This window comes from Amphiprion ocellaris, chromosome 21 (assembly GCF_022539595.1).
Source record: "Amphiprion ocellaris isolate individual 3 ecotype Okinawa chromosome 21, ASM2253959v1, whole genome shotgun sequence".
Taxonomy (NCBI): Eukaryota; Metazoa; Chordata; class Actinopteri; family Pomacentridae; genus Amphiprion; species Amphiprion ocellaris.
This window is the reverse complement of record NC_072786.1, coordinates 19,788,234-19,805,736: the sequence shown is the minus strand read 5'-3', so window position 1 is coordinate 19,805,736 and position 17,503 is coordinate 19,788,234. Positions and strand designations below refer to the sequence as shown.

Sequence of the window (17,503 nt, the reverse complement as noted above, 5' to 3'; positions counted from 1 at the left end):
ATGAAACTTGCATGTACTGTCGACACATTGTACTGCAAAGACAGTGCTTACATTTTCCAGTTTATGAGGCTTTTGTCGTTTTTGAGAAACCGCTCGAGTCCACTTTATTGGCCAAGTATATTTAAACATACAGGGAATGTGTTGTGGGATCATAGTGATCCTTCTGCACTTCCATGTTCTGCTTCTTCATATGCATTTTTATAAATATTCATATCCCAGTTGCTGAATAGTGCATGGTATTTGCACAGATACCTACAGTGTTTCCAAACACAAAGCAGCAGTTTTTAACAGGTTAATCTAATATTCCTGTAATGTTAACCTTAAATGAGTGTTTAAATGAATAGAGCACTATAGATCAATCTAAGCAACTTTGTTGTGTCCAATTTTACAGCCAGGACTTCAGGAAAAACATGCAGTCATGTAAAAAGAAAAAGAAGCTAGTGTTCACCTTTAGCATCAGTCATTTCCTGTAGGTGTTTTACATCACTGGCCATCAGTGCCTGAAACTGGCTTGCTGAAATTTGGTTCGCTCCTCAATAGGGCACTCCTTCAGTAACAAGGTGCTAGACTAAAGGATTTGGATGAAATTTTCAGGGAAGGACAGAAATGGCACAAGGACCAAGTGATTAGATTTTGGCAGTGAAGCGTCTTATAGTCAGGATCCACGGATTTGCTAAAGATTTGTGTATCATTGTGAGATAGCAGCACAGTGCCACTGTAACTATGACAACAAGTGAACACTACGTCAGTTGCCTGCTGACAGTCACATGATTGTGATCCTACTACAAACCCACCCACCACTGCAAATCACGATCTGTTTAAAGATTGCATCCATTGTAAATCATACGACTGAGCAGCCTTGGCAGAGTACTGCTCTCTCTGAGTGCTTTTCTTGTTATTTTTTGTCCCTTTAAAGTGCTTAATTTTTTTCATATTACTGAAAATACATTGATATGGTAATTTTCTACAGCTGAATTTCATATATTTTAATAAAAAAATGTAAATTCACCTTATGCATTAATATTCTTAAGATTCATTGTATTTTGATGGGTTTTCACATCCTTGTACAGTTTAGACCAAGAGTGCAAGAGAAACTGGAGCTTCTGAGCTGATTTCCTCCCAACACACAGACGCTTCATACTTTCTCCCTGGCAGGTGTGTGATTTGTGTATAGCACTCTGAGAAAGGATATGGCCTCAGATGGTTTCTTATCACCACCTTTTACTTTGCTCCCTCATCAGCTGCCACTCACACGGCAGTCTTAGCTAGAGCCTGGCACTGTTGAAAAGTGAGCTGACTGCAGGGAGAGCAGAGCTCCTTTAGGGTTGGAAGGGGAGAAATCTAGAGGGGGCAGTCTGACTGTAGCACCCTTCCAGCAAAGCTTGAACATGACCTCTGCTCATTTGGAGGGTTAACTCAGCTAACCCAAGCCCTGCAGGGAGACTACCGTAGACGCTCTGAGAGGGGGAAGGAAAATGCACATGGAGTTTTGACATGTCAAGTTGGCATCAGGGAGAGCCATTTGGAGCTGTAATTGGATCCATAACCCAGAACTGTGAGGGTCAAAATCCAGCATAATGTTCTCAGTGTTGAAAAATCAGCTGAAAGAAAGGAAGTCTTCCTGCAATGAGATGTGTTTTGGTTTGAGAAATGAGCAGAAATTATATTGTGCAGCATAAAACAATGCTACCAGCTGAAGCAGTAGTAAGTAAAGTACACCACTAGTCGGTTGGATAGGTGTGCTTACAAAAGGGAGGCGAGGGTTGCAGTGCTGTCTGAGGGAACAATATAGTGATAGAGCTTGTTAAATAATGTGATATTTCAATGCTTGATCAAAAATATTTCATTTCCCACACATAGTGGACTATTAAAAATCGCTGTATATGAATATACATTTGAATAATACATACCAATGTTCCCTAAATGCCTCACATGCAGGTTAAGGTAAATTTGTTGGAAAAAAAAATGGGTTGGAAAACAGTGAAATACGGTTTTCTAATGTCAGATTTTGTCAAGATGGAACCGAGTGATTTTATCTACATGGCCTTAGTCGATGTTAATTTAATTGTAGGTAGCCAAAAGTGTGATTGCAGTTAAAACTCATGTGTGTGTATGTGTGTGTGTGTGAGTGGAAAAGACCTCTGAGCTTGCATTGTGATATAGGGGATCTTTTTAAACTTGAAAAAATGTAGGGAAAAAGAGAAAACATACACTTTTCAGACCTAGCCATGCCTTAGCCATTGTAATTAAATGTAGTACATTCTCTTCTGGATCGGTTTCATCACTGAAACACAGTAACAACAAAATGGATTGTTTCAACACCAGGCAGGGAAAGACTGACTGAGCCAATGAGGAAGAAAAAGTATTATTTTTAACCACAATGACAGCACAGTAGCTGCCTGAGCTGGCTGGGGGGCTCCGAATCACCCTAATAATATTTCTTTTACTCACACACTCAAAAAAGCTTAACTATGCAACCCTTTTGATCGCAATCTGGAGTCCTGCTCCCACTATCGGTCAAGTGTTATGTTATATATGCAACATATGAACATTTCTGGATGCAAAGTGACTCAACACAGCTTTACGCTGGACTGTACTATCACAGATGACTTTCTAGGAGCAATCAACAAGTTCTGATACTATAAACATCTAAACTGTACCCAAGTTAAATATCTCCTAAACTGTGTTTACGTTTACATAACTGGCAAAATTTGTGAAATATTGTCCTTTTTTTTTTTTTTTTAGAAAATATGTTTGATCATGGAAAAACTTTTCTTTCTTTTAGGGTTAGTGGTCAGACAAAGTTATTTATCATCACACAATTGTATTTGCTCTGATCATTCATGTTTTCATTAAAGAATGGTACATATTTGACCAATTCTGCCAGGGTTTGTAAACTTGTGAGCACAACTGTATGTAAAACAATGAACACATCCTCAGGGAATTGTTTGTTTCTTGTTTGTGCTAATCAGCAATAAGACAGGCAGCATTTGGACTGTTGAGTAAAATATTTTGACATCATATTGGTTCCGCTTTAGAGGGCTTCATGCCTGAGGTAAACAACACTGAGAATGTGGAGCTGCAAGGAAATACACCATAAGCAGATGACTTGATATTACTGTGGTTGATCCAGATTCTTCTTTTGATCCTTTCATGTGAGTTAAGGGTTAGGATTAGGGTTGTTGAATGTGTTTTAACTTTGTTTTCTTTGTACCATGTCCTTGGGTGTTTTGGAAAATGCCTATAAATGAAATGTTTTATTATTATTATTATTATTATTATTATTATTATTATTATTATTATTATTATTATTATTATTATTATTATTCCTTGCTGGAAAACTGCAATATTTTGTGCTTTGTAGCTTAATTGTATTTTTTCCCCTATTTCCATTCCAAGTATTAAGAATACTTCTCTCTTTAATAGCCAGTCCTTTCACGTATTTTCCTTCACTTTTGTCATTTCGTCCACAGACCATCCACGTGGCCATCGTATGTGCAGGTTACAATGCAAGTCGAGATGTGGTGACACTGGTCAAGTCTGTCCTCTTTCACAGGTACAGCAACTTTCTTCTATACTGTTTATCCTGAATAAAGAATAAACCTAATTTCTTTACAACAGTTTTTTCTAGGGAAAAATAAAAACTGTCTGGAGTACATAATAGTGTAGTATTATGAGGAAGTGTTAACACCCATCAAGAGGCAAAAATGTTGAGACTGAATGTATCAGTAAAAATGTGCACGGCTTTTTTTTTTTTTTTTTTTATTAAGAATTTTTTTTATTTCAACTTATTTGTTAGTATGTTTAGGTGCTGGAGATTTTATAGGTGTTTGGGTTCAGACAATTTGGAGGACCAAATGTAGGACACACGAGGTGGGTTTCTAAAAACCAAAGACAAACTAAGGAAACGGGCTGAGGCAGACTTCAGAGGTAGGGAAGCAGGGATGTTGAGCCTAAACTCACAGTTTTCAATGTCATGAAGAAGACTTTTGAACCTGGCTAGATCACTGTGATAACTTATTCTGTGGAGCTAACCTGGTCTGAAGCAGGCTATGTTTGGAATTTTGGCTGGAAGAAGTGTCTCCGTTTAAATCATTTCTTTATGAACGATGCACATACTCAGCAGAGAGAATTTGCAGACCTGCTGAGCTGTCATTACTAAAACCACTGAAAGAAATCTTATAGTTACAATATCGCACACTGTATGTGTTACCGTAGGAACCTGACGTTTCACTGCTGGTACTGCAGCTCATAAAACACAGATTAGAAAACTGATTATTCTACTAGTTTTATTACAGAGAATATTCAATCAGTAATATTAACTTCACTTTGATTTGGTCAAAAGTTCAAGTAATATCCTGCATTATGGGACATACATCCACTTCAACACATCTATACATACATATTTAAATTAGTGGTGGGATGTGATTAAAAAAAATTTATCTAATTAATTACAGGCTTTGTAATTGTTTAATCACAATTAATCGCACTATGTCAAATAGCAATATTTGACACAATAAGTGAAGTTTTTTAATTCAAATAAAATTGTGGTTGACAGTTGAATCAATGAATAGAAATATACATGTTTATAATTTAAAATTTATAAACATTTTAAAATGGGACATATGGAAAAAAGTGATTTTGATGATTCAAAGCCTGGATTTACTTGTTTTTTCCATTGTATGGCACATAACATCAGCATAAGTAGTTCAAGGACCTTCAGAAAATTGAAAATCCGTAGATTCATACTGTTTTCATCGTTTCTGGGTCTGATAAATGGTGTAATTTTGATGTTTCTTTTTTTTAGGAATATAAATTTTTGTGTAATTTTTTATAAATAAAAAGTTTATAATTAAGTTATTAAAAGACAGATATTTTTGTTGTTTAATTTAGTCTTCCTCCAAGGAGGTGGAGCCCCGACAGTGTAATAACTTAAACCACAAAAATGTTTGTTTCATTTCTATTTATCTGCATTTTTCATCTGTCTACTACATGAACAAATTACTGCAAAATCAAAGTGCAGTGATAGTGATTATATTCAACATTTTAAAACTTTTTGTAAACTCAAGCACTGTCTTGAAAAGTGGTCTATTCTGGGATGGCTACACGATTAGCCGTTAGCATGACTCGTAGCTAACGTTAGCTCTGGTGCTAACAGCAACATGTTTTACTTTGAGGTGATACTGTTGGCTTGAAGTACTGCAGTGATCAGAAAACTGTTTGTTGCACAATTGACACACAACCAGGCTTTTATCCAAGCTGACATCAGGAAGATTGTTACAAGAAAACTTTCTGCCCAGGAAGCTCAATCTTGTCTTCTTTCACTGTTCACCAGTGCCTGACTTCACTCAGTGCTTCCTGTGCTTCTTTTTCTTCATGGCTACAAACAGACTTTAGATTCATTACCGCCACCTACTGGGCTGGAGTGTTCATCAGAGTTACTGGTGTGCCAGAAATGAGGGAACTGAGAAAGGTGCGATTAAATGCGTTGTTATTTAAGATAAGATAAGATAAGATAAAGTTCTTTATTTCTCCCCACTCCAGGGGAAATTTACATTGTTACAGCAGCTTTATTTACAATATATACAAGGGTGAGAGATGAGGGTAAAGTGGCTTAACAGAAAAAATAAAAATAAAAATAAAGTTTAAAAGTGCAAAGATGTGCAGTGCAAGAGTGTCAGTGCAAATTTTATGGTTTGGGGTGGTAATGATATAGTCCAGTTTATGTTAACATCAGCCAGTGATGCTGATGTTGTAAAGTCTTATAGCAGATAACACGTTATTTTCAGTGTAATTAATTAATCGAAATTAACGCGTTAAAGTCCCAGCCCTAATTTAAATATATGAAGTATAAAGTTTAACAGCTCTAATGTGCAGCTGTCAGTTAGAAATAATCAGCTGCATTGATCAGTAAAATAAAATATATTAACACGCGTTTCTACCAGCATTCCTGTCTTAGATCATTTACAGTGGCAGCACATTTTACTGTCATAAATTGTAATATTTCTCATTGTATTCCATTAAAACAGCCTGTTGACTGAAGTAGGCGGGACCATCAGTGCATTTTGTGCAGAACAGTCAAATGACGCCTTAAATGTCCCCTTTTAAATGAACGCACACAGTCTTAAGTAGGGAGCCTGAGTTGACAAAGAAAGTAGATAAAAAGCTTCAGGATACCTGTTAACTCTGACTGGGCCTTTAGTTTTTGTTGAGCCCTTCCACGGAGAAAGCCTGGCTATGTAGAACTTGCTTGGTAGTTCAGCCCTCAGGACTTTGTAGATGAAGATAGTTCTTTATGACTCTGACTTGATGTTTAGGCTTATTGGTCTGCAGCAAAGTGAGTTTTACTTCAAGCAGATGCTTGCCTGATGGCACTTCTTAATGCATCAGAATCTCAACATCTACAGTACAAAATAATCCATTTTTATTCCAGAAATCATACAATATTTCAGTGTAGATTGAGTATTTGCATGTTTTACCATTCATCCAAATGACAAAATGACTTCATCTTCTGTTTTTCTTTTTTTTCTAGCAATCTCATTAAAAGCAACAAAACTTTTTTAACAAAGATATTTTCATAGAGGGGAATCTCATTATTCACAACAGCCAGAGTGTGTTGATTGTGATACAGCAGATCTGCTGTTAGTTTAGGTCACCAGCATTTTACTGGTAATTGTACAAAGATCACTTGATGTTTGGTGTATGCCATCAGTCTTAAATAGACATAAGTAATGAATGGTGTGCATTTTGCATTGGTAGTGGAGAAACCCCTTTTAATCAGTCAGTGTGAATTCAGCAACACAGCTGTAAACACCACTTCTTCTTAATTAGCTCCTGACCTGAAATTGTATACATTTTTTTTTTTTTTTTTACTATTTATAAGTAAAGGTAATTTTCTCTTTAACTCCCTCTGCCACACACAACTTCAGAATGTCCCACTGATGTCATTTTTTGGCCAGATAACAGAGCCCCTGTGTAGTTTTGGATTGGAACTGATTTAAAACAAGATTTTTGTCAGGTAAACTAGCCTACCGTCTCTGGTAGGATGGGAAAATCACAGTATAAACATGCTAAACATGCTAGAATTATAAACATGCTACTTTTAATTATCTCTAAGTGTCAGAGTGGTTTTAAATAAGAAACAAATCCAACTGGGCCCTGCTCACAAAATAACATACTGTGAAATCTAACTCTCTAAACAGCTGAAGCCATCTGCATGGAAAATGGCAGTCCTCTGTCTCACAACACACATATATACTTACTACTGTAGTCAGCTGAGATCATTCTTCTGGGTGACCTCATTTATTATCAGAGTTCAGTTTAGGATGCCTAGAAATCTTATAATATGGCACTCTGTAAGATTTCAGATCTGATATTCATATATATATATATATATATATATATATATATATATATATATATATATATATATATGAATATATATATATATATATATATATATATATATATATATATATATATATATATATATATATATATATATATATATATATGAATATATATATATATATATATATATATATATATATATATATATATATATATATATATATATATATATATATGTTTCTTTGCTATGAAAGATAAATCAAAGAAAAAGATTACAAATGTGTGATTGTAGACAGGCAAGTAAAGGAGCATGACTTTCCACCTCTACAGACAGGAGTCACAAAAATATCAATTCATATACAGTTACTTCACCAAACTGATCCAGATTTGGTGGAACTTTTATTTTTCATGAGAAAAACATGTACAACAGTGCTTAGTGAAAATAACCTCATATGACATGCTTAGGTAGTGGAAATAAAGCTCAGACTGCCTGGGCTTCAAGTTGAAGTGTAAGTGGATGATAAACCTCTGTATAATTTACAAGACAGTCAGATGAAAGACTAGACCTCATTTTTAATGTTCTGCTCAGATTAGCATCATAAAACAGTGAGCAGAATCTCAGACAGGCTGAAGTATGGAGTGCGATAGATCTTGTTGGGCATGTCACCAGCAGCATCGCTAATATGCTGATTCCTGCAGGCGCTGTTTAATCAGAGGGATGTTTAAATGTTGACTCACTGTTGCTGCTGAGTGACAAATAAGTGAGCAGGCAGCTGCCTGAGAGGTCAGCCTGTTGGACTGTCATCTGATAGTGTAGGCCATCTCGCTGAATGAGAAAACAGGCAGAACCGGACATGGGACACTGGTCATCAAACACAGCCCTGCAAGAGGCTGACCAGGAGCTTTTATAAATGGCTTCTCTTGCTGTATCTCTTCCCTATTGTTGATTTCTAATGAAATATTGAATATGCTGTAAATTCTTTGTGAAACAAGATTTAAAAGATTTCATTCTTTATGGTTACGTTTCTGTCATTTAATTTCTAGCAGCAGTATGTTGTTTAGCCTTTGCTGTAAATCAGATACTTGCCACCATTTCATCTCTTGGCCCAGTGATGGAGCGCCCCATGGAATGGCTCTCACTGTGTGACTGATGCTGTCCCATCTGAGAGATGGCCTCTTTCTGCTGCACTCAGTCAGACTGCAGGGTTTCTCATCATTCTCATCTGTCCAGTAGCAGCTGTCTGTGTCTTGTCAGGACAATCTGAGGCTGTCCTCAGCAGAAAAATGACAATGTCAGTCATCATTGAAAACTTTAAATGACCTCTATGAATGTGTTACTGACAGTTGATCTGCTGTGGTTGTCTGAATAAGTTGTTTTTACAGTACATAATGTTGTTCCAGTGCTCCCAAAACCTTTCAAGGAGGATGACATAGAGTTGCCGAAATTCACATCCCATCTGTGATTTCTGTTATTATGACCACCATCTTCACCTCCCTTGGCTAAATGTTGACTTGCTAATGTGGCACCAGGGTCGAAGCCGTCACAAGACACCGAGGATGATGACAGTCTACTTTGTTGTTAAGGCCTGAGGTCTTAGTTAAAACGAGCTAACAAAATATTACATGGAGTTGTTAAATTTACCTTGCATTGGAGGTAATTAAATTATTTAGAACAACTATAATTAGGCTAAAGGTAGAATGAAAACAGAGACACAAACTGACTGCAAAGCTATGAAAGAGCATCTAGAGAAAAGTTTTAAAGTAGTTCTGGGTCTGAGAATGTTTTCCTCATCCTCACTAAAATGTTCTACAAAAAAAACCCCAAACACTTGTTAGTGATTTCCGTGATTTTAAATGTTACCAATCATACCATGATGTTGAGTTTCATCACTGTATTATATTGGAAATTTAAAAGAAGAATATTAGTCTGTATTGTATGAGTTCCTGTTTCTGCCATAAGCTACATTTATTCGGTCATAGTGGGCTGACACTTCAAGCTTTAGTGCTACAGTTATTTGTGGTGGTAGATTTATACATTTTTGGCACTGTCAGAGAATCACCTTGAAAACATGCCTGGATGAAGTAGATTTTGTTAGATATTCCTTAACAAAGGACAATAAAGGACAGTGGCTTAAAGAACGGGCTGACAGGGACGACGACTGCCGTTTATCAACTCTGGAGCTGGTTTGTTTACGTTACCAAGGACAGGTGTAAGAGCATAGCTAGATTACTGAATGGGCCTCCTCATATTGGCTTCTGGGCCAGAAGCTCTGTTTGAGGGGATTGTAGCATTTCTTATCACAACAACTATACTGGAATATGTAACAACTGCAAAGAGACCCAAATGAGTACATAAAAATGAGAATATCAGTCTACAAAGTAGGGCTGGGCAATAAATCGATTTCCATCCATCCATTATCTATACACCGCTTAATCCTCACTAGGGTCATGGGGGGCTGGAGCCTATCCCAGCCGACTCAGGTGAAGGCAGGGGACACCCTAGACAGGTCACCAGTCTGTCGCAGGGCCACATACAAAGACAAACAATCACTCTCACATTCACACCTACGGGCAATTTAGAATAATCAATTAACCTCAGCATATTTTTGGACTGTGGGAGGAAGCCGGAGTACCCGGAGAGAACCCACGCATGCACAGGGAGAACATGCAAACTCCATGCAGAAAGATCCCGGGAAAGCCGGGACGCGAACCAGGGACCTTCTTGCTGCAAGGCGAAAGTGCTAACCACTACGCCACTGTGCAGCCCAATAAATCGATTTTATCAATTAATTCTACTTTGTAATTGATGTGGATTTGTTTTAATAAAAATCGATTTTCTCATCAACATCCGCCACCAGCGCCTGCCTGCTGGGCTCCCGTAGTTCAGAGTCCGCCCCCCTCCCCCTCGCGCTTGATACACAAACAACATGGCGGCGAGCAGTGCAGATCTAAAAGTGCGTGTCCACTAGATGCTATTTTCCCACACGGCAACGCACTGTATCTGAAAATCACACGGACGGCGGGCAGTCACTAGCGGACCACAACATGGCCACATGACAGCGCTGAGCAACAGCAGGACGCTACGTGGTGACGTCACCGAGCTTTCAGCTGGACAGTCCGGCAGACAAGTCGGATAAACGCAGCGGCTCGTCCGCAAATTTTCCCTTTTATTTCAAAAAACGTCAGCGAAAAGTATTTCTGAAAGCATTTGAGGTGAGAAATAATCCGTGCAGCAGCTGAATCTGTCCTCGTTTTAGGTCACCGACGCCTAGTTGTTTGAGGACAGTTTCACGATGCGTGGAATCTCCGCACGCTGCATCCAATTTGCATAAAGTAGAAGTCAGTCTATTTTATGCAAATGAGCTGCAGCCCTCTCCAGGTAAACACACCGGATCGCAGCGGGAAACATATGGACCAGCATGCCACATGCGGTGCATTTCTATGGAGGACTAAAAGTGCCAAAATTAAATAAATAAATACATCATTAAATAATTAATTAAATATGTCATTAATTAATTAAAATTGGAATTAAATATTTCATTAATTAATTAAAATTGGAATTAAATATGTCATTAATTAATTAAAATTGGAATTAAATACTTAAATGTGTTATTAAATAAATATATCATTAAATAATTAAATATGTCATTAATTAGTTAAAATTGGAATTAAATATGTCATTAATTAATTAAAATTGGAATTAAATACATAAATGTGTTATTAAATATGTCATTAATTTATTAAAATAACAATTATTTTAAGTAAAAAACATATTTCATTATTTCACGATTTAATTAATTATTTCATGGTCCTTGTGTTGCAGTGGATCATGAATTAATTTTATCTGTCAACCTCGCCCGTCAAAGTCGGTGGGCGGATCCTAACACCTGATTGGTTACCCTGCACATCAAGTCAAGGCAAATCGATTCCAGATAATGGATTGACGCAGAGCTTGTGAACACATTCCGATACACTGGGTGGCGCTATTCACCTCTACGTTGGTTTGGATACTCAATAAAACAAAACTTTATTAGCAACCGCTAAAGACTCGGTCCTCTTTCCCAAATGTTGATACATGCGGTGCAAGACAAATTTTCCTTTAGCATTTCCTTTAGCATCTACTCGGCGCGCCACGGCTCGTCTCGGTTTAGTTGTTTTTCCATTACATTGAGAACCACCTCATCGTGGGTGGAGTCGTCATAGCACGGCGGTCCGAAAGTTCCTTACCGTCATTTCTGTGCGACACAAACGCAATGCAACAATGGACATGGAGGCGATAGTACACCTGCTGCTCGGTCTGTGGCTTTCTGTCAGATTCAGAGTAATAGAAGAGTCGGAGAAAGCTGAGAGCGACGAGTCGAAACACTGAGGAGACACACAGGAGAGTTTGGGAGGCGATAAAGCAGTATCAAGCCGAAGACAAGAGGATATGAACGAGACGACATATGAGGGTAAGCTAATGCTAGTTCGCTAGCTATCGTGTATCAGTCCTGTGAACGACCCTGTAATGGCTGCAGTTTGTCGCTATTAGGTATTAAAATATGTATGCTGTGTATGTGTTTCAGATGCTCTCTGATGAGACTTCATGGGATTTACCTGAAGCAGCAGCACATGAGCCTGCAGTAGCACAAGGTGTAGAGGAGGAGGACAGAGATGTACAGGATGCACTGATGCACTACGTGTCATGCAAAGTTATTCTTCTTGTTATACTTCTGTTTTTCGGTCCCCGGACCGCTATTGTTTTCTTTAATGCAATTCTGACAATAAACTTTTGTAGATGTGTCTATACTATTGTTTGTTTGTGAAGGTTAGCAAGATTAAATAAAAAATTAAACGCCAAAACATTAAAACAGCTGTTTTAAGAAAATTCCAGTTTGATAAATCAGTATTGCTTTGGTGTAATTCAGTCACCAGAATTATGAACCATAAAGGAGTTTGTGTTAAAACATGTTAAATCCCATTAAACACAAATACATTATTAGGGAATATAGAATTGTTTGGTTCAGACTGTTGACTCTTTTTCTACCAGTGTCTTAACAGACAAAATGAGAAGTTATGATGCAATCACATAAGTCACAAAATAGTTTATTAGTCAGCAGCAAAATCAAAACTATTTACAATGTGCAAAGTACAAACTGTGGTGGGCCTCTCCTACAGTGGAGGACTAAAAGTAAAACTATATACAACTACAGGTGCTGGTCATATAATTAGAATATCATGAAAAAAGTTGTTCATTATTTCAGTAATTCCATTCAAAAAGTGAAACTTGTATATTATACTCATTCATTACACAGACTGATATATTTCAAATGTTTATTTCTCTTAACTTTGATGATTATACCTGAATACTAACAAAAATCTCAAATTTGGTATCTCTGAAAATTAGAATATTGTAGAAAGGTTCAATATTGAAGACACCTCTAATCAGCTAATTAACTCAAAACACCTGCAAAGGCCTTTATATGGTCTCTCAGCCTAGTTCTGTAGGCTACACAATCATGGGGAAGACTGCTGACCTGACAGTTGTCCAAAAGACAAGCTTTTTCATGATATTCTAATTATATGACCAGCACTTGTAAATCTCAAGTCTATGGGAGGTGGACTCGCTCACACTCGCCGGCTGCCCACTGCCTACCCAGCTACCCCAGCACACCCAGGAATGACTGGTTGAAGGCAGTATTCTGGGCCATCTCCTCCCGCTGCAAGGCCGCTTCATTCTCTCTTGCCTCGCTGAGGAGCAACCAGATGTTCTCATCATGCTGGGCATGACTCCACTCCTCCTCAGCCTGCATCTCCACAAGTACGCTAGGAAGGTCCAGTTTTCTGTGGCCCCCTTTCCTCTTGCCTAGACCAAAGACAGAAAAGTGATCAGAGTCAGCTTTAATGGCCAAGTAAGTACACAATATACACGGAATTTGGTTTCGGCTGTTGGTGTCATCCTAGGAATATGGAAGAGAATAATAAAAAGTAAACTATAGAAAGAGGAACAGGGAGGAAAAAGAAATAGTAGTAAAATAGAACACAATATAAACAGAAATGTACAGCTAGACTGGAATGTATGAACACATTAGCAAAATGGTAATTGCTATAAACACAGTAGTGGTGATTTTTGTGTACAGGGCTCTGTAGTCCAAATGTCCAGGGTGAGTGGGGTCTCTGATGATGTTTTCTGCAGTCCGTACTATGGGCTGTAGTCTGTTTCTGTCCTGCTGTGTGGTTGATCCAGAGGTGCACAGGACAGATCGGATGACTGCAGTGTAGAACTGGATCAACAGCTCATGTGGCAGGCCATGTCTCCTCAGCTGTTGTAGGAAATACATCCTCTGCTGAGCCTTTTTCAGGAGGTCCTGAGAGATTGTAGTCCCCAGGAGCTGGAAGGACTCCACAGCTATGATGTGATGTGTTTAGCCACCCGTCCATCCATTTTCAATCATGATCATGTCTTTGATACTTTAATAAACTTCTGGCACTCTTCGCTTTAACCAAAGCACAAGCAGTAACTCCTCCACCACAAACAAAAACGACGTGGTGTGAACTTCATTTCATCCTGTGCACATTTTGGAGTTGCTAAGAAGAGCTGTGTTTTCTCATTTTTATGTATATTTTCATTCAGTTTCACAGCTACCTAGTGACTATAAGAAGAATGGTTGCAATACTACACTGCACCAGAACGTAAATTAATTAGAGTGACTTACTTGTTAAGTCAATGGAAAATAAATGCAGCTGCATGTGTTCTGTTTATGTGTCACTGCAGCTACATGTAGCTTTCATCAGGCGTTCCTGAGCTGGCTGCTGCACAGTTTGCATTTACACCTGCCTCAATTCTTGGTCGTTGGTCTCACTGTTCTGATCATGCTTGCAGGCATTTACACCTGTAGTAATAATAATAATGCGAAAATCAACCATGCTCTCTGTTTACCGTGTCTTACCGGTGATAAGACGGTGCTGTTGACAGGGTCGGTGTCGAAGCTGGTGCTGGAGAGGAGCTGCTGCTGGTGGTGGAGAGGAGACAGGGCAGCCGGGGGCTCCGCGACGGAGGTGGAGTAGGCTTCGCATGTGGAAAGGGATTCTTGAACAGAAATAAACACTCACTCTAAGTACAAGAAAAACACGGCATGCTGACTGAAGTATTAGCTTCTGAGAGCTAAACGTTAGAAACAGCAGCACGAAATACAAGCAGAGCACGGAGTTAGCGCCGATGGCTAACTAGCTATCTTATTGTCTGCTCCAGGAGACAACGACGGTACTTTCTAAAAATACTTGTTTGCTTAAAAGAAGCTTGCCACCAATGGAATAAATGATGTATAAGTTTCTTGAAGTCACAAAACACTCACCGTTCTCGAACGTCTCCAACAATGCAGCGGCTGAGTCTCCCTCCTGTTGCTCGCCGGTGCGGTGCCAGTAAATAGCTTCCATGAAACCTCTTCCAACACCTCCTGGTTGACCCACGCCGGCCGTTGTGGTCCTGGGTGGACCGATAGTCACTTTTGAGCTTTTTCAGCTTCTCCCTACACTGCTTCTGTCCTCTTTATATACAGTCTACTGTATATGTGAGCGGCCATCCGCTCAGAGACCTCCTGATAAACTTTCTCCGTCCAGCTCTCTCTGTATTCTTTGGTCCACCACCAAAGACAAAGTCTCGACCTCTTCATTCACCCACGGTACAGGTCTGGCTGTCACATTAAAATTATGAAGAACAGAGAGTTTCGTGAAGAGCAATGCACACCGTCGCTGTTTACAGTCATTTTTTAATGCAGGATTTTGTTTTCGTGCTGAAGTTGCTCTGTGTCGTCACTCCCTGTCCAATCAGTGGCCTGCACTATGTAAACGCCACATTATCGGCTCATCTCAGCTCGCTGGGAACCTCAGCCGAGAAGGTGCTGAAAATTAGTCCGTATGGAAACGCTCGCTAACAAAGATGAGACGAGCCGTACCGTGCCGAGTAGATGCTTGTGGAATCGCGGCTAAACAAAGACGAGCGGAGCCGTGCCGCGCCGAGTAGGTCCTAAAGGAAAAGCGCTCGACACTCCGAGCATCGCTGCAATTTGACAGGCTGGTAATCCACAAAGAACGTGATGTTCCAGAACTTCCCTCGGTATGCCAAACGCCCTGGTCCCTGTGTGTGCTCCTGTTGTACCCTGGTACCAGAAAACCGGCGGAGTACTTCCTCTAAATTTGCAGTCACTCTACGGTCAACATCTTGGTCGGAAAGTGCGGAAATAACTTCAACAACTTCAATAAATTCCTCTGCTTTACACGCTACATGCTCGCGGTCAGCAGGTCCTGCTTCCACATACTCTGCAAGGTCTAAAAGATCTCTCACCAACTCTCTAGAAAGTTCACAGCGACTCTCCCTCTACACAGCCACCATGTTTAGAAAGACTTCTACTTCCGGTTTCAAGGCAGACAAAAGCAGTGGATTAGACTAGATTCACGTTAGTCCCGCCCACGGACTTTGACGGGCGAGGTTGACAGATAAAATTAATTCATGATCCACTGCAACACAAGGACCATGAAATAATTAATTAAATCGTGAAATAATGAAATATGTTTTTTACTTAAAATAATTGTTATTTTAATAAATTAATGACATATTTAATAACACATTTATGTATTTAATTCCAATTTTAATTAATTAATGACATATTTAATTCCAATTTTAACTAATTAATGACATATTTAATTATTTAATGATATATTTATTTAATAACACATTTAAGTATTTAATTCCAATTTTAATTAATTAATGACATATTTAATTCCAATTTTAATTAATTAATGAAATATTTAATTCCAATTTTAATTAATTAATGACATATTTAATTAATTATTTAATGATGTATTTATTTATTTAATTTTGGCACTTTTAGTCCTCCATACATTTCCAGGGCTGCAGCTCATTTGCATAAAGTAGACTGGACTCCGGCCTGCGGAGATTAGATAGGGGGTTAAAAAAAAATCGGATAAATCGTGAATCGGGATTTTTTGTGAAAAAATCCGATTTTTTTTTTTTTAGGCCATATCGCACAGCCCTACTACAAAGACACGCACGCACGCAGACTTCTAGTGAAACGAGAACAACACTGCATGATGACGATGAGATCATTAGATTAACATGGGCACAGTTAAGATAGTCAGGATGTACTTGACATATTTGCCTCCTTATCGGCATGATCCCAAGCATCCCTCAAAGACTTGTTGCTGTTTGTCCAAGGGATGCGAAGACAAATTCTGTTTGCACTGCTGTGGTTGACAGCATGTCTGATTTTCTGAGTTCCGATACATTTTGACAGCTCCCAACCTCCAGTACTTATTCAGCAAATGCAGCTGACACTTTCATTACTAAAGTCATTCAGCACAAGACACCCTGGGATGCTCACATCCTCAACTCAGTGTCCTTTTCTCTTGACCTGATTCAAAGTCCTGAATACCTATTTTATACTCCCCCACCCTCCCTGTATGGGTTGACGTAAGATTCAGACTGTATGGTCTAATCCGGATGAAGCTTTGGTCGTGCTATCATATGAATCACCTCCTTCGATGTGCTGAGACTTCCTCATTCAGCCTCAAGGTACAACTCACGGCTACCCCCAAATATATATTGTGAAATTCAACTACACAATGTCTAACCATGGTCCAATTACTTCTTTGATAACCTTACTATGAGGAATGCTTTTTAACAAAAGCAGCTACAGCTTTTATTTGTTGAGTATTGTCTAAATGCAAGCAGTTCAATATTTTACCTAAATAAAGCACAGTCTGAAATTGTCAAAATCATTTCTTGAATCAGCTCAGTAAACACATGCACAAATCCAACCAGGTATTTATTTCCAGCTTTGAGAAAATTATAGTTTTTGATATAAAAACACTGAGTGATAATACCTAACATGAGTTGACATTAATTTACAAATTATTAGGTATTATCTTCAGCTTGTTAATGCAGGCATTGTATACAGAGATTGTTCAAAGAGGAGGCTAGTGAGGAACAGAGTATCTGTGGCCTCATCAACTGGGAGTGAGGAGAATATGTTATGAGGAGGCATGGAGGCCAAGACCTCATCAGAAGCTGGGTCGGTGTGAGGGACCAAAGACTGCAGTGGAAGCAGACCATTTGTAGAAGAACATGAAAGTCTAAGACGACAGTGAATTGAAC

The 17,503-nt window shown here is 38.7% G+C and overlaps 1 protein-coding gene and 1 long non-coding RNA gene across 2 annotated transcripts in view; both read left to right on the top strand.

Moving 5' to 3' along the window:
* The window catches only part of large1 (LARGE xylosyl- and glucuronyltransferase 1), a 142,462-nt gene that overhangs the window by 54,236 nt on the left and 70,723 nt on the right, over nucleotides 1-17,503 (top strand). Inside the window, exon 4 of the mRNA XM_023277717.3 lies at nucleotides 3,474-3,556. Coding sequence (XP_023133485.2) covers nucleotides 3,474-3,556 — 83 coding nt within the window. The remainder of the gene's footprint in view (nucleotides 1-3,473; nucleotides 3,557-17,503) is intronic.
* On the top strand, nucleotides 10,823-12,138 carry LOC129347874 (uncharacterized). The gene is made up of 2 exons (XR_008600192.1): nucleotides 10,823-11,801; nucleotides 11,916-12,138. It is a non-coding gene; the product is annotated as an uncharacterized LOC129347874 (long non-coding RNA).